Source organism: Plasmopara halstedii, assembly GCF_900000015.1.
Source record: "Plasmopara halstedii genome assembly, contig: Scaffold_323, whole genome shotgun sequence".
In the NCBI taxonomy this organism is placed as follows: Eukaryota; Oomycota; class Peronosporomycetes; order Peronosporales; family Peronosporaceae; genus Plasmopara; species Plasmopara halstedii.
Window position 1 is genome coordinate 21,448 of NW_020187244.1, and position 23,107 is coordinate 44,554.

Genomic DNA, 23,107 nt, shown 5'->3' on the forward strand with positions numbered 1-23,107 from the left:
ATGGGCGTAATTTCTGTTGGCGCGTCGTTAGGTGTTCGCAAGGAACGAACTCCAGCGCCAGTCACGTCGGCTCCAATAGCCATCTCATCTGTGCGTCGTCCATTAACATCTGCAGCAACGCCCTCTGCGACGTCAAATAGCTGCAAAAAGTTGTCCAAGAAACGTGGGACCGCTTTTAGCGCGAAAAAGCAAGCTATCAACTGCGTATCACCATCTAAATACGATCGCGCGGCCAATTCAGTAACCTCAATCTCACAACGTAGCCCCAGTCATAACAAATACGAGCCTGCATCACTCTCGGATGTGGCGACAGCTAGCTCGTTGGGTGACATGCAAACGCCTGTGGAACGTTTGGTGAACGTCAAGACAACAATCCATCCGCATGTCCTTGTATCGCATTTGAATGGTAACAGCAGTAAGCTTGAGGCCATTATGTCGCGTGCTAGGTGTAATATTAATTACCGCAAGGCATCGTCACTAGAGTATAGAGATGATGGATCGTTCTCCATGGCTTTCATGATCTCAGCTGATACAGTTAAGCATGTGAAAGATGGAATGCAGTTACTTTATGGATTTGTAGAAAGTATAGAGCAGCAGCTGAAGAAGAATTTAGAAGGGAGCCGGCAAGAAGAGGGCAACAACCAAGTGCAGGGAATGACAGCAACGAAGACTGAGGAACCGAAACAACCTAAAGACCCAGTGCAATTAGACCGCGAGAAGCACTTTTCAGGACATCAGGCAAAAAGGATAATTCCTTGCAAAAAAAAAACCAATAGTATCAGGTTTCGAAGTCGAAGTCGAAGTCGAAGCGCTTCACGAGAAAAATCAGCAATGCGGCACCCGAAGCGTACGTCATTGTGATGTTGTCAGTGTTTTGACTTGATAAACATCATAAATTTTGTGTCTGCTGGTTTTTAGGCCTCCGTGAAGTAAGCCAGAATATACATCGCATGTCAAAACGGAATCATAAGGACGATCTGCGAATTGTGAATGAAGTTTGTACGCCAAATTCGCGTAGGCCCAAAGTACACAACAAGATTAGGAAAGCGGATGTTTGCGACACCGTGATGCAAGCAGTTGAAGATCAGCATATGCGTGATGAAAAGGAGGCGTTTCGGATACGATTGGCTCGCACTGTCATGATCCAACGTCAGCTAGAAGCCGCGACCAAGCGATCTCGCGCACTTGAAGTATTTGAACGCGACAAGTATTTACAGCTGCGACGTAAATTTGAGGAGATAGAACATCGCAAAAAAGTTGCCGAGCTCGTACTACGAAAGCAGTGTAATGCAATGTCTGCGTCAGTGGCGATATCGTCACCTGTGGAGAAAAGGCAGCATCTACACGAGATCGAACGGCTTACTATTGCCCACGATGCATGTTCGCCAGCGGTGGGTCATTTACTGGCTTCCATGCTGCATCTTAAGACTTCAAAGAGAAAACGCTTTAACATGAGCGAAGCGAAATTAGCTGGTTTTCTTCAAACTCACGATATTGCATTAACGGACGACTTGATGCGATTTATCGAGAAAGTTAAAGTTTTTACAAAAATGATCACCACTGACTCGATTGACTGCTCCTACAAGGAACTTTTTAGTGACAACGACAATGCATTGCATGATTTGAACAAAACGAATACTTCTGCTGTTTCAAATGAGGAAGCAGACGTCGCAATGGGCGCAACGAGTGATGATGCGACAGAGGCTCATGTCTCTGGAGAGTTTCTGGCAAAAGATACTGAGGATGAAACAAATACACGGCATGAATCTTTTCGTTCAACCTGGGACCTACCTGGATTAACTCGCGACCTCAATTTAATTCAAGATTACAGTTCGGAAACGGATTGCAAATTGCTGCATTTTCTTGCAGGCGAGCGTCAGTATTTTTATCTGGAGCCGCTCGTAAGTACTCCTAACGTGGCGAAGTGGCTTCTCACTCCTCATGATCTTCAAATTTTGCATCGGTATATCTTGGAACGCGCGAACGTCGGACATGAGCTTGTGTTGTATGCCGAACGCGTGCGCGCGTGTGGAAATCTAACGCCAAGTTCTACTTCATTTAAAAGTCCGTTAATCAGTGAGCTGAATGTTTTTGAGTCCTCTCGACACAGAATGTGGAGTGACTTGCAAGACAAGATCGTAACTTTGCACTCCCTTGCTTTAGTAGTGCATATGGTAGGAAAACACTTTTTTGCAAGGCAAACTTTTGAACACAGCGAGGCTCTTCACACTCACGGAAACCTTTTAAATGAAGAAACTCTGGAGTCTGATTTGTTTACATACATTCTACGGCCAATCAGATCTTCTGCTATTGAGTCTAGCTTGTTTGATTCTCTTCCTATTTCTCTCGTCCGAGAAACCATTGAGCAATGTCCTGAGGTCGTCAATCATGTTTTGCAGTGGAAAAGCAAGGATGATGTACCGGAATACTTACGCGTTGTCGATGCCCCGGAAAATCAGTTCAGTCAAGCCGATTTCATCGCAGTGGGACAGCGCGTGCATTCCAGCAGCAATTTTTTCTTGCGAAAATTATTGATGAAGCTTATTGGTTTAATGCGAAATTTGGATGTTGTCATGAAGGAACTGGTGACGTTATTGAAAGAGAAGCGACCAGCCTCTCAGATGGATAACTTCGATCATCTGAGCATTCGCCGCCAATGCATCATTAAGCACGTGAATCAATTGAAATCTGTGACGACCCTCGTGATTGTAGGAAATACAAAATTGCAGCTTCACAAATGGTGGGTTCTTTTTGCTGACAACTCGTGCGCTTGGTTTGATCCGGACAATGTTGACGAAACGGATGACCGATCGTACGATAAATTCACATGTCTTCAAGACGCGGTGTACATATGGCATAAACAGGCACTTTTATATTCAGCTAAGGATGACTTCGTTGACCCTGACCGTCTGAATGAGTCTTCATTTGATCATTTGGTTGAAGACGATATTACCTACACTAATGCTATTATTAATGATGTTCTTGAAGAACGTGATTGTCCATCTGAGCAACAAGGAGATTTAGCAGCTCTTTCTCGTATCACTCCTGCATGCATGCGGAACGAATTACAAAACCATCCTTTCACCCGCGAAGAGACCGAAGTTTACATAATGAATCCTACTAAGGTTGAGAATGCGCGTTGTAAATTGGAGGAGTCATTAGCGATAACTCGAGATGTAATGAAGGAATTAGGACGCGCTGGACCGTGGCGTACGCATTTAAGGCATCTGAATACATTGAAGTGCGAACAAGAAAAGCAAGTCGCAATACAAAAGGAGCTTGTAAAGCATCATTGGGCTCAGTATTACACAAAATATCAAAATTTTGCGCCACCGCATTCTCTGGAAGGAAGCTCAAATTTTAAAAGCAGAAATGAGGCTTCAGCTGAAGGTGAAGCGCAAGGTGAAATACAAGGTGAAGACACTTATAAACGCAACGACAATACGATATCGGTAACTAATGATGGTGAAGCACCCGGATATAACGTTGCGAGCTCTCCTGAAGGCATTGAGATGAATAAACTTCGCCGGGAGATCACCCTGGCAAAAAACCAACTATTGCATAAAATCAGAGGAGGCGGAATATATAAAGCTGGCGCAACGTCTACATTATATACTGATCAAAAAAAACTAATGGAAGAATGTGAAGGACTATCTGCCTCTTGCATGCAAGCACTGGGAAAGTTCTTGGGAATAGAGGAACCCGAACGGACTGACGGTATCCCGAAACAAAAACCAACACCCAGGTTTTCACGTGCTGATACACGATCAACTCGGAATGGACGGCGCATTGTCACGTCATCAAGTGACAAGAAAGTTTCTGCAATGACTAAGTCGACTGACCGACGACACTTGCTTAGATCGAAGAAAGCAGTTGCTAAAAGCGGCTCTAGACGACGTTTTGAGTCTATACGCGTTGCGAAGGCCTTGGCAGCGAAAAATCTCGATTTCTTGCTTTCAACAATGCGACCGTCTAAGTCAAAGACGTCACTGTCAAAAACAACGTTCGTGCGTAGTAATTGTTCGACTCGGGATCAGCGTTTCCATGATAATTTTCCGCTACGTATGGGTTGTACAGGTTGCCGGGATATGCGTCGCCGTTGTACTGGCTGTTCGGGCTGCTGCCTCCATTGTGTCTGTGATAGATGCGGTTGCCGCATGTGCTGTTCATCGGAGCTTGCTGCGATACAGAAAACCTTGATGTACATGATAGATCACGTCGAGTCAAAAGAAGCTTGCAAATGGTTGAGTGATGACGAACAATATTGTGGCATGCTCTTTTCTTGCCCAAAGTGCCATTGTTGTGAGGGACATTGCACGTGCCTACTGACTCATTCAACTTCGTATCCTGCCCCCCATGCATCCGCATCTGCACCATCAGACTCGTTATCTAGTCTCCTAGCTTCACGCAACGCCATTAAAAGAAAAAGACCTAATGCAGCCATTTCTCAAAAACACCGGCGTTTTAAAATTAATCCTGACGCAGGTCAACGTCGAGATCCAAATTTGTCCACAAACTTCGAAGACAAAGAAGCGATTTCAATATCAGCAGTACCACGTGGAAGCAACAAACTGCCTCGGACGTCTCATGCACGCCAAGGACGTGCCCCACTGCCTACGTTTGATCACGATATCGAAAATGCCTTTAATCTTGGTTCGATGGATCAACGTGAACAGTCTCGTACGTGGCGACCGGCACCGTCCGACAAGAATGAGCAAGAGGATCTATTCCGTGCCGCTCGTGTACGTATGAAGCTCGCGCGCTCGACTTTTGCAAATTTCACGGGTCAGCCGTTAGGCTCGGGTTGTTTAGACGGCGAGCACTTGTGGCAGCCAGAGCGGATCCAGATGATGTGGGAGCGACGAGACTTTTATGGTGTACTGGGACTGCCCCGCGACGCCACTACTCAGCAAATCAAGCGTCAGTACCGCAAGCTTGCTCTGAAGCTACACCCTGACAAATCCTCCGATGCGACCGCGTCGTTAGAGTCGACAGTTGCTAATGCCGGCCAAGATGTTGAAGCAAGAACGTTTGGAAATAGGGTTGATGCCTTCGTTGCTGCAACTCACTCGTACAAAATTCTTTTAGGAGACGTTGAAGCTATTAACGGGCTGAATTAAAGAACTAAAGTATTCGCGGTCGTTTCGCGTAAAACTATTGGAATTTAGTGAGGAGCTCAGACGATGGAAGTAAATCGCATCTTTACGGCCGAGCAGATCGCAGTGCCACCAGATCTTCCGCACGTGTTGAAAGACTGGACAAAGGCTGTGATTCGAGCGAATCCCTCAGATCTTCTGACTTTTTCGCAGCTGTGGTTCCAAGAAAAGATGACTCAGTTATCAGAGCGGGAGGCAATCGAAAGTCAGCTTCAGCGCATGCGACAGCTATTTAAGACGTACGATGTGGAGGGGCAAGGTCGCATGGAGGTCAAAAATCTCGGCAAGTTTCTGAGTAAAGATCTTGGCATAGATGGGTACGAGGATGGCAGTCCTGCTGAGCTCCTGGACGATCTTGTGATGGAGTTGGATCCAGACAACACAGGCCTTGTCGAGCTGCAGGACATCATTCAGTGGTACAAGCAACGCTAGCAAAAGTGTAGGCTTAGATTAATCAGGCAAGTACAGACCACATATCTCTCCGTTTTCTAACTCTTATTTCTGATATTTTGTCGCATCTTGTCTAAGCTGTTTACGATTGCTGACGCTTTTAAATCTTTAACTCAAACTAGCGGTGGTGTCTGCGACAGACGTAGCAGCAGCAGATTTAGAATCATTCTGCCAAATGCGAACAGTACCGTCTTCAGAGCCGGTCGCGAACGAGTCACCAGATGGAGAGTATCGCAAACATCGTACGGGTCCGTGGTGCCCCTTATGCGTCTCCAGTAACTCTCCTGTCATAAAGTCAAATACACGCACCCATGTATCCGAGCCACCAGCTACAAATTTGCTTTCTGTCGGATGCAGCGATGCGCCGCCCTCCTCAGCAAACGAAATGGGCATGGGAAATGCATGTAGAAGTTTAAAATCTTGGCTCGTATCAAAGAAATATACCTAAAAGCAGTCCACTTTGAAAATCATGACTCAAATATAAATGAAACAATATTTTCTACCTGTTTACCAGCAGCGACCGTAAGCACCTGCCCATTTCTAGAAGCTTCCATATCCATGACGTCACTATCAACCTTAAACTGCTGCATTTGTGTATAAGAATCCAAGTCCCAGATAGTAATAGTGCCATCCACTTCGCCCGTGGCTGCTAAATGGTCGCTTAGTACAGCTATCTTTCGTATCTGCTGGGAAGTGGCCATCTCCACGAGTGGTAACGAAGGTTCTACCACGATACCCGTGCGGCCTTCAGCCTTGTAATTCTGTAACTTCTCCTTTATACTCAGCACGTCATATACTCGTAAAAGCTTTTCATGACCGGCAGTAAGAAGTCTTGCACCGTCCAATGTGAACGCCACACTCTTCACAACGTGCTTGTGCTCAAGCGTCGTGACCACGTCGCCTGTGAGTGCATCCCATATTTTGACACAGAAATCAGCACTACCAGTAGCCGCAAATTCAGCCTCGTTGTCTAGCTTGGCGCTCCAGACCGCGCCTTTATGTCCCTCAAATGTTCCAATCCAATCACCAGAGTCGCCGTGCCGCAACATTGGGAGCTTATCATGACATGCAGATATCAACAAATTGCTACCGCTATAGTGCAGTTCTGCTAAGGGACGAGAGTGACCTGGGCACACGATCGGGATCTGGCGTAGCGCTGCAGGCGAGGAAGGAGACGCCGATGGGGAACTCATGGGAAGGGGACGCAGACTTGCGTATGTGAAGATCACTCGGTTTTTGCTGCATGTTGCGCGAAGGTGCTCTTTTTTATATTAAACCTCACACTCGACAAAGTGAATGTATTTTTGCAGTGAAACAATTCAACAATTTGGATGTTTTAACTAAATAAATACTTTTTCTTTATTATAAGTACGTCACGAATTTGAAGTCTTTCAATAACAAGATGGAAAAAGATTTACGCGACGCATACGCAGCACTTAAGTTGCTACGTGCAGATTTGGTCAAGACTCGCCGTGACAAGCGTGCATTAGAGGTAAAACTTTCAAACGCACATATAAACGAATCTTTGCCCAATGAGAAACAAATCTATGTCAGCAAAAGTTGCGAGACGCAGCAGATGCTATTCGAGGACACAAGAGCACAGTTATGGCGTCAGGTCGCGAAATATGAGAATCAGGTGACAAAATTAGAATGTCAACTACAAGATAAATTTTGTCCGAAGTGTAGAAGCGCATCTGAAGATGGGGATAATCAGCAAGAATCAGAGGAAGTAGAGAAGCTTGCGCTGCTTGACAAGTTGCATAGCCTAACTGCTACCGTTGAGCAGCAAATGGAGACTATGCTTGTCCAAAAAGCAGCATTTGCACTTGAAAAAGGTGAACTTGAGTCAGCTTTGGAAGCCACGCAGCTTCAATTGCAAGAAGAAAAAAATAAGGTGGGAGACGCGCAATTAGAGCAACAGGCAGCTAAGGAGAAATACGACTTTTTGAAAACTCAAGTAGATTTTTTTAAGCAGGAAAAAGAAGAAATGATACAAGAAATCGAAACATTGCGTACCAAATTGGCAGCATATGCTCAGACAAACAGTATACTAAAGCAGCAAGTGGACGAGAAGGAGGAAGAGCAAAAGTTGTGGGAGAGTAAGCGAGAAGAACAAGAGCTAAGGCTACACTTGGAGCACACACAAAAGATGGATTCGTTGACGAGGGAATTGAGCTTTAATCTTCAAAAGAACGAAAAAGAATGTGGAGAAAAGCAGCAGCACGAGATGATGGAGTTGCAACAGAGGTGTGGATTGCTAGAGTTGGCCTTGTATAGTGAAAAAGAAGAGAAAGTTCAGATTGAAGTAGAGAATCAGAAACGAAACACATTGTTAAGTGAGTTGGATTCCAAGTGCGAAGAGCTGAAGGCGCACGTTGCAGCTTTGGAGACCAAACAAAGTGAAACAGAATTTACTCAGGCTCAAACAAAAGTGACTTTCGATACGAAAGTAAGACAGTTGGAAAGTGAACTACTACAGTCACAAGAAAAACTAGCTGAGTCGGAGAACAAGGTGGCACAACTTGCAGCGGCAAAAGCCAAGTATGTAACTGTTACAAAAGATTATGAAAATCGACTTGCTGAGGCTTCACAAGAGCTGCTGAATCATGAGCAGAAACACCAGCAAAATGTAGTTGCTCTGTGCAATGTCAATGCTGAATTAGAAAAAGCGCAAGCAGCGCTTGCTGGTTCCGAGGCTACAATTTTATCAAATGCAGAAGACTTTAAGCAAAGACTAGCGCATCTTGAACAATATGGCGCTCAAAAAGAGAAAACGATCCAGATTCTGACAATTAGAAATGAGAATTTACAGCACGAAATCAATGATGCTCGGCAAACTACCAAGTTGACAACCGAAAAGCTCCTTCAGTGTCAGTCAATAGCAGAACAGCGTTTTCAACAACATATCGTGTCCTTACAACAGTGCGAGTCTCTTGAGTCTCAGCTTTTATCAGCTGAAGATCACCAGGGCGCAGCCTATGCAAGCATACAAGGCAGTGATTCGTTTGTGCTGAAGGTTTTCCATGGTCTTAGTGACAATGATATCGCTGCGCTACCTCCAACCAAGTTTTGGGGTCTTTTGCGCTCTGGAATCAACGAGATTGAAAATTTCTTTCCTCAATTACAAACACTTTTTGCTACTATAGACGAAGTATTTCGTTTGTGCAAAACGCACGCTGATTCTCTTTCTGTGCTATGTTGTCGCTTGGAAGAAAAATCAGAAAATGAAGATAATTCGATTCTCGTTGCGTTGTTAAGGTTGCTGCGGTTTATTGTAATGCTAAAGGTCCAAAGCCAACAGGACAGCGCAATCGCTACTGTTGATATTGTTCAAAAGCTTCGCAAGCGTGTGCTTAATGCGCTTGCGCAATGGTTTGAAATTGATGCTAGTGACAATCATCACAGCGAAAATACACCAATGCCGACACCTACATTTACTATTACCTCTCGTGAGACTGCATTAATCTTGCAGAATTGGACCAGCGACCGATCTAAGCAGCTCGGAGTCAGGCGGTGGCTCGCACGAATGGAGGCGTATCCGGGGGTTCCACCTTTACGAGGAGCTAAGTCAAATCATGTGTTGGAACTTCCGTCTGAAGGCTGTACGCTTGAGTTAGAGGAGATGACATCGGAAGTGAAGGACGCGTTTTTGCTACTCTTGATTCCGATTTTAAAGCAAAACCAAGCGCTACACGTGCGAACATTTATCCGTTACATCGATGACCTTGAGACCGAATCAAAGAGACGTACATCCAGCGCAATAGATACAGATGACGACTTGAAAAAGAATTGGTCGATGCGAATCCATGTCGAGAGTGTTATTACTCACCGAGTATCTCGCCCAACTTCGCTAAAATTGAGTCCTCATGGTCTATCAAGTTCACTTAATTCTCCAGCCTCGTCAGTCTCTTCGTCTACGTCCAGTTCTGCTAGTTCAAGACTTCAAATTATTCAAGAGCGTTTACAATATCTGCACGATAATACATAAGAGCTATATATCATCATGTTAAACACAAAGCAGTAAATTAAAGCCAAGTCGTGTTCATCTTTCTCTTTAAATGTTTGTCAAACCATCAATGAATGCTTAAACGACATTTGTCGATCTTTACTCCGCTTTCTTCTTCGCCTCAGCAAACATAAAGTCATAATCTTGAATTTGAGTCCTCAAAGCATCACGTTCTTCTGTAAGCTTATCAATCTGCTTACGTTGGCGTTTGATCTCGTCTTCATGGGTCTTCGCCGCCTCAAGCTGTTTGTCAGACTCATTCTTCTCATCCATAAGCTTCATAAACGCTGAACTCTGACTTTCTGCTTGCTTTGTCACGAAAACGACTTGATTTTCCGCTTTCTGAAGCTTTTCAATCGCCATTTTTACCTTATCTTCGAGGTCTGCATTCTCCTGTACTAATCTGGTGAGTGCATCGACCTTTTTCTTTTTGTCGTCGCCTTCCTCATTTCCCAAAAGATCGTGCAATTTATCCATTTGCTTTTTAAATGATTCATTTTCGGCTAAAAGCGACTTGTAACCTGCAGCAGCACCTTCCGCTTGCTTCTTCATTGCAATCAGATTTTTCTCCATGTGAAGATTCGTGACCAAAGTTGTGTACACAAGACGCAGCAGTAGAAATAAAAAGAGACAGAATCCTGTAATATACATATCCCGCTGAGCTGTAAGTAGACGAATGCGCATGCCATCGCTCAGCACCTCATCCGACGCGTGGTGCTTGTAAACTGTCGAGACGTCCGCTGTGATTATCAAGTATAAACAATCATTAGTAAACACACCAGAGCTGAAACCAGAGACACACAAGAACGCTACACGTACAGACAAATAGGATAGAGACAATGGCGAGCACTACAGTAGCCACTAAGTTAGTAAGCGAGTCTCTACCAGCGAGATGTCTCATAAGAAAGGAGACAACAGCGTGGGAGACACTTTGGCCAAATGGAAGGCTCAATATGAGACAGATGATGGCTTCGGTCACCATCATCCAGAACAGAAAACGATTGAGTAACATGTTAGCGCCTTAGATATCAGAGGAAGTTCGTGATCTAAAACTTTCTTTTGGTGGATAATGCGATAATGATACAAAAAAAAAGAAAATCATTAGAATATAAATTTATGGAAATTTTAATGCTTATTTCATTCCCTTAATTTTTATGATCCAAAAACTTACGCGACTTGAAGAATTAATGCTGACTTAATAGCAGCACTAAGTTGTTGAGCAAATACAGAATCATGCACAAGAACAAGCAATTGTCCTTTACCATTGTGAAGCTGCACTTCCAATCCAATCAGAACAACTTCAGTACTATAACTTCCACTTCGAAGATGACCTGCAAACTTGCACTTGCCTACCACGCCATTCATGTTATAAATTTCGTAAATCTGCGCAAGGTTACACTCTTTCTGAATCGCCTGCACAACCTCATTGATCTGCACGGGAGCTTGAAGCGTCATTTCACTAGTGTGAAGAAACGACGAATCAGTCATCGAGATACGCCGATTAAATTCATCGAGGCTTAAGTGCAAAGGAAGCAAAAGCTCTCCAGGTAATGGACAGAGATCCACGTCGTACTTGTCGGTACTTGTAATGATTTCAAGCGAAATGGTGTCCAAACGACCAAAAAAATCCACATGAAGTTGGACCATAGTAGTTGCCCCACCAGGGAACAAAATTGGCAGCTCTGGAAACGAAACAACTTGTTGGGGAGTCTTTTTGCTAACAACGTAGATATTTGCAATCGGCACTTCGGAAAAATTAGCTAGCCACAACTGAATGACATTCATACCAGGTGAAAGTGTTGATGGCTGACGAAGGAACGCGTAGTGAATATTTAATCCATTGCCAGCTACCGACGACAAGAGTTCTTGACGTGGTGGTGGTGTTGTTGAGGACGAAACGCTGAGACTCATTAAATCGTTCAATAAATTGGCAGTTGATCCCGATGAAACTACGGCGTTAGCTGGTGCAATCTCGCTAGAGCCCAAAAGATCGAGCGGGTCAGCCTTACTCGATTGCGAGCGTTTGTGCGACGACATTGTCTTCGTTCCTTTTGCAGAACGTGACGAGCTTTCGTCTCTTTCTCGACTTTCCTCGGATTCGCTTTCTTCAGACGACGAATCATTACTACTTGAGATTGAACCAGACGAAGCCGAGGCAGAGTCTGATTCACTTTCATCGCTGCTACTTTGAGAGTTGTCGTTTGAGGCGCTTCCAGCGTCCGACTCCGACTCCGATTCAGACTCCGACTCGGACGCCTCGGATCCAGAAGAGCTTGCATCACTGTAAAAGCCCTTAGCATCTTTTTGATTTTTTTTCGACGACGTCTTACTACCAGAACGTGAGTGGCCGCTTCGATTCGTATCCACGGCAGAAGTATATTCATCACGCAGAGAACGATCTGGCTTTGTCATTCTCCACTCAGGCAACGCAAGATATCCAGGGACTCTGTGGTGTACCACATTTGAAAGCGAACCAAGCGTAAAGCGCGTCCTTATTTCGTCATCATTCCCAATCAATGGCGTAGGCTTTTTACTAGCGAACAATTTGTGCGGGCTTACAATATTGGCATCCCCAGAGAGCGCAGCACGTATCAAACGAGCACGGTCACGAACGTCGTAGTCGATATCAAATTTGCAGAGCTCAATCACGTATTGAAGTAGTAGCTGAATTGTGCGCGATTGGGGTTCCCGAAGTCCGAGCTTTACAGCCAAATTCAGGAGCTGAAGACGCACGGCTGTCGAGTTTTCGGAAAAATCTTTGACAAGGAGGCGGAGAGTCTCAACAGCGCACGTCGTTCCATTACCTTCGTCGTTAAACTCGCCAAGCATCCAGACAATCGATGCTCGAGCTGACGAAGTCGTGATATGACCAGTGACCATCATGGCGGCTAACGAGCGCACAACAACAATTCGATCTTTCTTGATAGTCTGTTGCTGCAGTAAATGACGAATGACAACAACACTTTCAGCCACGACTTGGTCGTTAGACGACCGCACTAAACGCATGAGGCCATTCAAGCAGCGTTCAGCAACGGACGGCATGGCATTGGCCACACGACCAAGTGCACGGACCGTCATTGTCACGAAAGACTTGTCTACATGCCGCACATAGGCTTGAAATTCGCGTAAAATGATGCTCACATTATCGTGCGTAACTAACGAAGTCAAGATCTCAAGTTTAAGCTTTCGCGCGTACGCCGGGTCTGTCGCACGGACAAAAAATTCTTGCAAAAACGGTCGAAGCATGTCTGGACGCGTCATAGCCATGGAGGAGATAACTGTCAGCACAACGTACTGAATCTCCCGCTGGTTTCGCATGATCCGAACCAGCGACTTACCAATCAGCGTGGAAGTCGCTAAGCTATGCGTGCCACAATAATAGTGTAGTGTTGCGACAGCGAGTACCACACCACTGTTTCTTGACTTGAGCAATGGGATTGACGATCGCAACAATAATCGATGGTCTTCATCTAGTTCCTCTCCAATTCCACTTACCAGCGCATCGCTTCTAAACACTGACCCAATAGACGGTTGTTCATTTCCTTTACCCAGCATAAATGGCGACTGCTTTTTCATTAAATTTGACTCTTCGTTATCAGATGCACTGCCTTCATCGGAATAAAATCCCTTTTTATTCTTTTTCTTGTGCGCCAATTCCTTCTTTTCGATTACAGGAGCTTGGAATTCCTGTCGACAGTACCGCAGCAACACGTGAAGTGTGACAGTCTGTCCCCACTCATCTACATCCGCCAATAGATGACATAATTTCCGAAATGGACGGTGCAATAGGTCCAATCGATCTGGACAGACCTCATTAAGAGCTTGTACAGCACTACTTAGTACCATTGTGCTCGGATCATTAAGTAAATTACCAATAATTTCAGCTAAGACGTCTTTTTGTTCTGGGTCCAATGCAAACACTTTACTGATAGCATTCGTAGCACATTTTCTCACATATGCAGACTCATCAGCAGCACATTTGCGAATAGCAATAAGCTGAATTTGCACAATATCACGAACTCGAATACTGGTCATAACTCGTAATGCTAGAGCTCGAATAAGTTGATTCGGGTCTGCTAGATCTTTCTGAAAGCTGTTGATACTAAGTAACGCAAGCTCACGACACTGCGCATTGGCATCTGCATAGTGTACTAGATACATATAAACGAGTTTTTTAACCTCGACACTTGCCACAATCACATTCTTAACCACATCAGCAAAAAATGGAGATACGTCTTCACCCTTGGAGATACTGGCAAGAAGAGCTTTCATAGCTTCAAGTTTTTCGCTATGTCCCGCCACACCAAGTTTATTGTCGAGAAGTTTTCGAATACGATCAAGATTCATACTCTCCTCGAAAAAGTGCGCGTCGCCCGCGATGCTTTTCATCCCGATCGCCATCGCCATGATTTACGTTTCGGAAGTACCAACGTGAGGGCATCAGGAGGAAGCGTGCACCACACTATTCATGTGATTTACATAGATTTCAAATTGCCAAAATCTTGACAAATAAACTCTGTAAGTATTTTTTTCAAATTCCCATCAATTTCGTAAATATCGATACTTCATTATTTCATACTCACAATTAAACAAAAAAGTAGTGTGATGTTTTTGCAATGGTACAAATCGCATTTTGCGCAAGTGTAAAGTTTACGAACGGCAAATGTACGGTACATACCCCATAACACCCATCACCATCAAGAGCTGGAGTACACTGGGCTCGAAATTGTTTGTCGTTGTGAGAAATTCGCGCAGTAGAAAATTAGCGAGCACTGACTGCGCTTGTAATTCACTCCACCCATTGCACGCTCCCCTGCTTTCCCATGAGCGCGTCTTTGCGCCAAGTGTTCGTTACCGTATTCACCATCACATGGCTCAGAGGGCCTTCGAGCTAGACACGGTCCTTGCGACCGACTTTTGTGAAGCCATACTCAATGAGCAGGCCGATGAAAATAGTCAAAGCGAATTATTGCTATGACCCGACCCTTCCACCTACACCTGAAGACAAATTATAACGGGGTTACACGTACCCCTGTATGAAAGAGTAGGTAACACAAGATGGTGTGACCGTTCAAAGGTGCAGAGTACACAAGTCAATGTAATCACACAATGGTGTAGCTACACCGTAACAAGAAGCCGTTCCGTGGCAGGACTGCCAGAAGTTATGCATATTAATCAGTTTTTACTCTTTAATCAGAAAAAGATATGGTTATAGATTAAGGTAGCTCTGCCGCAAATAGAACAATTAAATACAGTTTCAATTTTGAACAGAAGGGTGCCTTTGACTTGGTTGAGGTATGTTAGTACTCTTGGAGGTAGCGGATTGCGGTCGGCTACACTCGTACTGGTTCTGGTATAGAACGTAAGGTCGTTGACTTTAGCTTGGCTTTCTTCAAGCAAAGATCTACGGCAGCCGTGCTGCACAAATGTTCGAATGGTCCTATCAAGAAGAAAGCGCTTTATACGCCTTGAATCCCCTTTGCATAAGTTACAATATTCGTGCTCTTTCCTTACAGCGACGGCCCCGTCGCAAAGCCCGCGATGATGTCCAGCTCGTAAATAATGAGCTGGACTTAGCTTATTGGGTCGTTCTTTACCGTTTGCAAGCGCAGGAGTTGCGACGACTTCTGCCAATCTTGTCACCCAGAGATTATGGTTTTGTATCGTCGTATTGTGCTTGTAGACTGGAGCGTGGCGCTCCCGTGTGTTCGTGCCTTCCACACACACCAAGAATGGTATAAGCGCTTTGTGAGCCCGAATCTCCATTCTCTTCAGAAGATTTGGTCATACTAAGAGCTGCAGCGACTTAGTAAATTTATTTCCGACAACGTTTGTGCTAGATGCTGGCAACAAGGCCGAAAGTATCGCACTCAATTTGCGCCGTATGCGACAAAGGCGAGTAGTCTGACCCGCTACTGCAGCTCCACTGCATGGTGTGTCATGCGACAATTCGTCTTGCTGCTATCTTCTCGAGACCATAGCAGTTCCTCTGCTTGTCTAACGCGACTTCAGTCAAACATACGACCAAAGCTACCGCTTAATGCTTGTGCGACTCGTTCGAGGTGGGAGCTTTGTGCTGTCTCGTCTCCATGATATAGATATTACGCTGCAGAACAATCCTTGAAGTTGAAAAGCAAGCTTGAATCTCGTCCGCAAAATTGAAATGCTCTACGCCAGCCGACCTTGTTGCGTTCTTAGCAGAAAAAAGGTCAAGGGCCCGCCACATTATAAACGCAACGGCGTCAAGACAAAATTGTCGAATTGAGACTTAAAGACTTCATGAAATCCAGAAGTGTGGGTAATCTTTCCACTTCACTAGCTACCGCGCTCCCTGAATGATCGCTTCGCGGCACTATCGTATGGAATTGTTAAAAGATCATGCTATGATGCTAAGTTAAAAAGGTATCTTGAAACAATATGTTCTGTTAATATAATTGGCTATACCGAAGCACTATTGTGATGTCTCGTTGTCTCTCAGCTGGTGACGTTCTTATTATGACATATGACAACTAATTGTTGGGGTGACGGGAAAGCGCATCAGCCACCATGGTAAGCTGACACGGCTCATACCTATTCTCAATGATATACTCGGCAAAGGAGAATAATGAAAGAGGGTGCTGCTCACAACGGTCCCGCAAACACAACACACTTATGCGATGATACTTTAATAGCCCTCGGATCAGCTCCTAAATTAAGCAAACGAACCAAATATGTGCGTATTCTATCTTTAGTTAAAGCTTTCGTTATGCAAGGGGCACGGCAACCCTGTTGCACCGGTAGAAATCAAGCCAACGAACGAATTGTGAGAAAAGTGCAACTCCGGCATGAGTTGATTACATTCTGATCCCAGCGCAATAACATTTGGTAAGTTTATGTCTATCATCGATCCAGACGCTAGCAAGGTACTGTCGAATAAAAGTCTGAAGCGGGATTTCTTTGAAAAAAGGTGTTTATCAAATATAAACATAAGGTTAGAATGGCGAGACATCTCCAGAAAAGCTAAAAATAGGCGCATAAATGGCACTCACCGTGAAGCCACTGATTCTTAGCGCCCGGCTTTGGGTGGAGAGGGCATCGACAATTTCCCGATCTATATGAAGAAACTTGAAATGGCCTTCAAGTCATCAATGCTCCAGATGAAGCAACAGCGATTTGTAATGTTGTGGCGTTAAAGCAAGAATTTTGCACGCGAGAATGGGTACAAATGTACATTTTCAAAACGTAAAATCAAGAAGCGACATTTGCCGCTGTGTTCGCATCGCCTAATCTGGCACTCTGTGCGGTTCTAAGTTTTGTCTACCTTCCAAAGAAGGCAGTCTATATCCAGGAATAAGGTATCGCCGCGATGACGGCAAGTCCTTTTTTGATGTGGTAAAACCCTCTATTTCCACGAATATATTCCCAACAGGTGCAGCTTGTATCACACCTTTTAGGCGTCTTCTATTGATCTGTACCTCGATGAACTAACATAAAGCAATTTTCAGCAGGATGCTGGGACACAACGTTTCGTCGCAAGGATTTCGTTGGGCTACCCAAAGCGTTACGTTACATCGTCGTGTCTCAAGAATAGGACGTGTAGGGCACAGATGATTAGCAATTTCGTAAATGAAACATCAAACTATTCGACAGCCAAAGAGTCTCGCTTTATTTTCAGCACGGCTAAGGTCATTCGCATTTGGCGAGCTCATAAAGCTTTCGTTCTCGCACCATGATTTGTTATTGCGGCACAGAATTTATTCCCAGTAATCAATGTAGCCTTTAAAGCTAACTGTTGGATAGACGCCGACTTGAAAAGTGGGGCTCGCAGATCGGGCTTCGTATTTGTTAACGTAAGCCTCCCAGGGTTTGTGAAGCCATGAAATGGCCTGATATATCAGGCGCGTCGTGCAGATTCGTACGCCACGCGACTGGCGAACAATTACTAGACAAGGCACCCAAGGGGATTATTAGTAAAAGCTTTAGGAGCCCTCGGGGCGTTTCTCATGTAGCTCTAGGACCCATTTGCTCGTTTTAATTCAGCTGCAAATTTACCTTAAAGGCCTAAATCATTCTTCTTCCTCCAAGTCGGAACCGCCCTTCTCCCTAAGAACGACTAATATTTTAAAATTGACAAATGATAGATATATCAGCTTATCTATCACTAAGTATAAAATTTCTCTTTATTACACGTGAAGATGAGAGCCCATGTTCCTTACGGATCCCTCCTCTATAGAACCTCTATATGTCGCAATTTTTTTCTAGTGTAACGTGAAGTTGCATAATAAAACATCAATTTATTTGCACAAGTGTAAGTCGCACGTACAAAAAACACAATACTAGCTCATAACAGATCTCGTACCTTGTGCTAATCATGGTTGTCTGCATGGTAAGTACCGGGTACACAGGGCTCCAAAATACACAAGTTCAAGTCCCAACAAGAGCCTTTCAGGTCGTCCACACAAGCTGCCTGTTCGCTTTCCGGCAATAGCATTCTGACCTCACAAAAGTGATTCTTATGGCTCTAGTCTTTTCTCATTGAACAGTCCGAGCACAGTATCAATAGCTCTGCAGACGATTGGCGTGACCACGTAACTTTCGATCTTTTAATAAAGATCACACCTAAATTAAAATTCTGAGCTACATCAGTAATGTTTAACTAATTGGTATTGAAAATATACGCTATACTATCCATTAAAATAAAATTCTCTTATCTCCGACGTGCGGCTAGCAGCATACGTACATCGCGGAACCCTTTTTTCTAAGTTCCATCATCTTCATACTATCAATTATCGTTACATCCAAGTGCAATATGAATTTTGTAACAATCTGTGTAGAACTGTATTTAATACAATCGAATCATGTGGAAAGGAGAAATTACACAAGATTACAGTAATCACCCCGATGTACATATGGAAATTTAATAAGAATCCATGATATATATAACTCAACTATATACGCTCTCTGTTTAGAGAAATGTGTTGTATACTTCTACTGTACAAGGTTTACAGCTACTCAGTAGCACACCTTCCTAAATGCATTTAAGGTCCAGCATTTCAAATGAGCTACGCCATTAGCTGCACTCATGTCAGCCCATTACATCTGTGTTACAACGTAAGGAATTTATCGCAAGTGAAGCAAAAAGTATATGCACATTCTTTTGATGATTGTGAATGGATGGATTGGGTGCTAATAGACAGTTAAGCGCCGAGCTGACTCTCGAATCAGCAACTGAAATTGAATGGTAAGTTTACCAAGAAAGTAGCTACATAATTTCACGCTCTGGTACGACATTACCCAACTGCATTACCCGATGCGAATGCCGACATGTACACTTCCAAGACTGTTATTTGTATTCTACCAAATTGGTCTACAACCCTTCAATTTAATTCACTGGCCAACATCATTTGTTATTCGGCTGTCCGAGGCGTCATGTATGTAGAAGAAAAACTTTACAACATACCTAGGATCGAGCTTTATTTTGGTGGCAAAGCTCATATTGGTAAATTTTGCACGAATCGGAATCACTTACTTGTCATCGCATAGGTATTAATATTTCAGAAACTATTCTTAGCGATCTTATATTTTGCACTTCACCGGGCTAATCCTATTCAAGCTTCGTATTGCCAGCAGCAATAGTTTTCGATCCACAGATTGCTCAGTTGAATTTTGACTTGAAATAGAAAAGTCCCAACATGTTCCGCTTCGTGTCTTCGCTGAATCCAACGAGGTAAGCAATCACCTTTTTGCTGAGTTTAAACGTTGGCAATTGAGACTCGAGCATTGTCTCGCCATTACTCCTGATCACGGTCAGTAAAGTGCTCACAACACACTGTAACGCCATTAGAGTCAAACATACAAACACACATGTTTCTAAATAAACTTAATTAATATTATGTTTCTGAAGAAGCAGAAACTCTTTGCCTTCAAGTCGTTGGATTACTACCACGGTACAATTTTGGCAAGACTTGAAAGGTATTCTACCCACGTGCAAAGTCTGTTGTTGCCTTGCGTTCCTTTACATTCTTTGCTGAGGCCAATTACTAGAACAGAACGATGGATCATTGCTTGCAGTCTTCGACAAAGCACAAGCCAAAGTTTAAAGACTCACGTTGAGCATGACCTGTCTATATTTTTGACATAGCCATTCTCTTGATCGCGTCGATCCGAAAATCCATTTTGGTCTTAAAGTAGCTATTTCTAGTATAATGTCGACTTACAATGCTACGAAAATTCTTTGTCGTTGTTATTTGTCTTAGATTCAACCTCTGTACCAACAGCTTAGCCTTGAGTCGTTAACTGAGCTAAGATTTGAGCCTGCGGTTGTCACGCACCCTTTGCATAAACATAAGAGTTGCTAAATCTTGTATGAGGTGCTCAATGAATTGGACCTCCCTGAGCTTTTTGACGAGCATTACTATTCACTGGTGTTTTGATGGTAAGTAGCATATCGACATTATATCTGGCTGTTTCTAGTTACGCATTCACAGCTTGAGGTGGTTTACTTTGACGGTTTGAGCATCCCACTACTAGGCGTCCTGTGTGAGCGATTGCCTTTACAAAGTGATGTTTGTCTTTGGTCACCTAAAGTATTTTTTGCTCAAATGTATGTAATTAATAATAGCTCTAACATTAGTAATAAAAGAATTGTGACACATAGTATTCATGGTGATTTAGACGGGGTATCCAATAGCGTGCGAACCTTTTTTCTGGATAACCCAAACTCCGAGAACTTAGTAATAACAGAATGAGAACATAGAGTTTACATCTTTTGATAAATCATAGAATGACCATAAAAACATCATCTTTGTGTATGTATATCGCGTCTGGCTGTATCAATTCTACATTTACGACGAAGCACATATGGTTTAACCTTTAATACCACAATTGAGCAGACCACGTGTAGTATATGCTGATACAGCATCTGGACTTACTTTTACGATCATATGTGTGCCCTATTTTACTAATGAAAAGTTAAAAAGACAGAATTGGAATAGTTTGACAAGTAGACAAACTTTCCTGTTGAAAGGTTCAGGCAACATTAAGCTACCATGACATCAGTCCTAACTGATTTTCTTGATAAATAACTGTCTTATCCACTAGTACCTTCTATTTGCCAGCAGTAGCAGAACTGTTGATGCGATAAAGCAATAGATCTTTGCTCATACGAATACATCACGATGTCCAGCAACAAACACTACTGATTTCGACAACGCCACAATTCATTGCCTGAGCTATTTTTATTAAGAACTTTGAGATACGACATGACATGGTTGTCTTTCACCTTGTTACGTACTAATCCCCCTCACGACTACATTACTTATTCCTCGGAGGGACCGAGACGTAAAAATAGGCCAACCGTATGCTGACTACGGACAATACGGTCTAGCTTTTAGCCTGAAAGTCGTTTATTTCCTAACCACATCAAAGGATTTGCGTATTCGTATAGACGACACTCTCGACAGTTTGTTGTGTAACAGCAACAATGGAACATTTCCTACACAGTGAAGAATTCGAGACAAACCGCACTTGATAGCATGAAAATTTCATCAAACTTTATTGTCGCCACTTTGGTGGTATTAAGTGTAAGCACACCCGTTGTCGTATCTCATGTATCAGTACAGCAAATGCCATTAGAATCGTCGGAGCAAATGCCAATAGAATCGTCAGAGCAAATGCCATTGGAATCGTCAGAGCAAATGCCATTGGAATCGAGCTCAGTTACGTCTACAGAACAGATGCCATTGGAATTATCGGAAACAAGTAGTTCGTTTCTTGAAGATTCTGGTCCTGATTCAAACAAGGATTTATTCTCAGAAGACTTGACAACTTCATCTTTGCGTAGTGATCCCAACCCGGAGAGCTTAGACACTGAGGAGAATGGAAGCATAATTTCGAAATCAGACACTTCAACATCACAAAAGACTTCCGATGGAATGTTTACGGATGAGCAAAAGGCGATTTGGATTGACCGTCACAATTTTTTTCGAGTGGCGGGTTTGCCGTGGGCAGCTGGAAACATGGAACGAATGAATTGGGATGACAGCCTTGCACAGGATGCTGCCACTGCAGCTTCTAGCTGCACAGCGAAGACTAAACCTGGTCTTAACGTCTTTGAAGATACAACAACAGATCCAGCAACCGTTTTAGAAGATGCGATTATAGATTGGATTGTAAAACCGGCGATTACCGGCATTGCAAATGTCGTACCGCCAAGCAAGGAAGGTGAAAGCGTGGGTGCAGGACTTTACAATTCGTACACACAAATTATTTGGTCCTCAACGACAGGCGTTGGATGTGCCATGGCTAGTTGCAATGGTGGTGCAACCGTGGCTTGTGCATATTCTCCTCCAGGAAATGACGGCAAGTCACCATGGTTTATTCACGCTGCCCAAGCAAAGAATTGTCCTTCGGGTACTGTAGCTCAGCATGGTTTGTGCGTCGTCGAAGGAGATCCGAAAAACGATCTTATCGCACCCATTCCAGACGGATTTCGGACACATCAGATCTATCCAAACTTTATTTCTGACATTATGGGGGCAATCTTGAAGGCACAAAAGGAAAGAGACGCTCCTGGAGCTGTTAAAATGACTGCAGTTTCTCCAGGTGACTTAATGGGCTCACCAGAAGACGATAACTATAATGACGAGAATGAACCACTACAGCTTGGTTCTTGCGCTGGCTCGACAAAGGAATCGCAGACTGAAGACATTTATTCGGGAGACTTGACATCGGAAGAGGATCCTGGTACAGTAAAGGCAAGTTCGGCCTCTGGTTTATCTTTTTCAAACCAGGAAGAACTATTATCAAATGAAGCCGAGGATCAAACTGGTGATTTGACACTATTGTCTCAAGAAAAGAGTGATGTTTTGACTTTTAGTGCATCAGATACATCGGATTCTGGAATGTCCACAGCAGGTATCGCTTCTTTGATTGCACTTGGTGTTGCAGCTGTTGCAGCTTTTGCTGTATTCGTGAGTTATTTCAAACAGGAAGAACAAATGGAGGAAGATTCGCCTGATCGAATTGAAGTCATTTAAGTTTCTAGGTTTCAAATGTTTTAGCAGATGATTAGTATGATGAAGTCTACGTGATATTTTTCTTTCTTGCTTTCGGAATTAGAGACGAATGACTAGATTCCAAGCTGGATTTATTCGAATGTTTGTAGTCGCAATTAGATTCTAAGAAAAAATATATCTGAGGTCGTGAGTATCAACTGACGTTAAAGGTTTATATCATAAAACAACAGCTACAGGTTCAGTGCAGTCGCAATCGCGTTGTGACAATCGTTGACCTATTTTTTTGACGTAATAGAACGCCAGCCAGATAACCTATTTGCCCGCAAGTTCTAAATGGTCATACTGTCTCGAATTTTAACAGGTTAATATTTCAAATTAGAATATTCAATTTGTAATGCTTATAGTAGAGGCATTCTCGCAATCTGTCTCAAGAGAAATCTCCACAAACTCTGTACTGCCCCAAACCTCTTAAGTTCACACTCGAATTTGACAGTAAAGAG

The 23,107-nt window shown here is 43.6% G+C and overlaps 7 protein-coding genes across 7 annotated transcripts; 4 read left to right on the plus strand and 3 right to left on the minus strand.

Moving 5' to 3' along the window:
- PHALS_08503 (Molecular chaperone (DnaJ superfamily)) lies at positions 1 to 5,120 on the plus strand (the record flags this gene model as incomplete). Its single annotated transcript, XM_024723860.1, has 4 exons — positions 1 to 847; positions 919 to 4,003; positions 4,078 to 4,133; positions 4,213 to 5,120. 4 exons carry the CDS (start codon positions 1 to 3, stop codon positions 5,118 to 5,120), a joined length of 4,896 nt encoding a protein of 1,631 aa, XP_024574794.1.
- A 63-nt stretch (positions 5,121 to 5,183) lies between these two features.
- Positions 5,184 to 5,588, plus strand: PHALS_08504 (radial spoke protein 11; the record flags this gene model as incomplete). Its single annotated transcript, XM_024723861.1, has 1 exon — positions 5,184 to 5,588. The coding sequence occupies one exon, from the start codon at positions 5,184 to 5,186 to the stop codon at positions 5,586 to 5,588; it is 405 nt and encodes a 134-aa protein (XP_024574795.1).
- A 126-nt stretch (positions 5,589 to 5,714) lies between these two features.
- On the minus strand, positions 5,715 to 6,799 carry PHALS_08505 (Serine/threonine kinase receptor-associated protein; the record flags this gene model as incomplete). Its single annotated transcript, XM_024723862.1, has 2 exons — positions 5,715 to 6,050; positions 6,110 to 6,799. The coding sequence occupies 2 exons, from the start codon at positions 6,797 to 6,799 to the stop codon at positions 5,715 to 5,717; spliced, it is 1,026 nt and encodes a 341-aa protein (XP_024574796.1).
- Positions 6,800 to 7,008: 209 nt separating this feature from the next.
- PHALS_08506 (uncharacterized protein) lies at positions 7,009 to 9,594 on the plus strand (the record flags this gene model as incomplete). Its single annotated transcript, XM_024723863.1, has 4 exons — positions 7,009 to 7,098; positions 7,161 to 7,216; positions 7,293 to 7,500; positions 7,582 to 9,594. 4 exons carry the CDS (start codon positions 7,009 to 7,011, stop codon positions 9,592 to 9,594), a joined length of 2,367 nt encoding a protein of 788 aa, XP_024574797.1.
- Positions 9,595 to 9,711: 117 nt separating this feature from the next.
- On the minus strand, positions 9,712 to 14,019 carry PHALS_08507 (ap-3 complex subunit; the record flags this gene model as incomplete). The annotated part of the gene is made up of 3 exons (XM_024723864.1): positions 9,712 to 10,352; positions 10,432 to 10,493; positions 10,784 to 14,019. The coding sequence occupies 3 exons, from the start codon at positions 14,017 to 14,019 to the stop codon at positions 9,712 to 9,714; spliced, it is 3,939 nt and encodes a 1,312-aa protein (XP_024574798.1).
- Positions 14,020 to 19,189: 5,170 nt separating this feature from the next.
- Positions 19,190 to 20,152, minus strand: PHALS_15307 (uncharacterized protein). Its single transcript, XM_036407364.1, has one exon. The coding sequence runs from the start codon at positions 19,430 to 19,432 to the stop codon at positions 19,247 to 19,249; it is 186 nt and encodes a 61-aa protein (XP_036263072.1). The 5' UTR covers positions 19,433 to 20,152; the 3' UTR covers positions 19,190 to 19,246.
- Positions 20,153 to 21,125: 973 nt separating this feature from the next.
- PHALS_08508 (Defense-related protein containing SCP domain) lies at positions 21,126 to 22,628 on the plus strand (the record flags this gene model as incomplete). The annotated part of the gene is made up of 1 exon (XM_024723866.1): positions 21,126 to 22,628. The coding sequence occupies one exon, from the start codon at positions 21,126 to 21,128 to the stop codon at positions 22,626 to 22,628; it is 1,503 nt and encodes a 500-aa protein (XP_024574800.1).
- Positions 22,629 to 23,107: the final 479 nt, after the last annotated feature.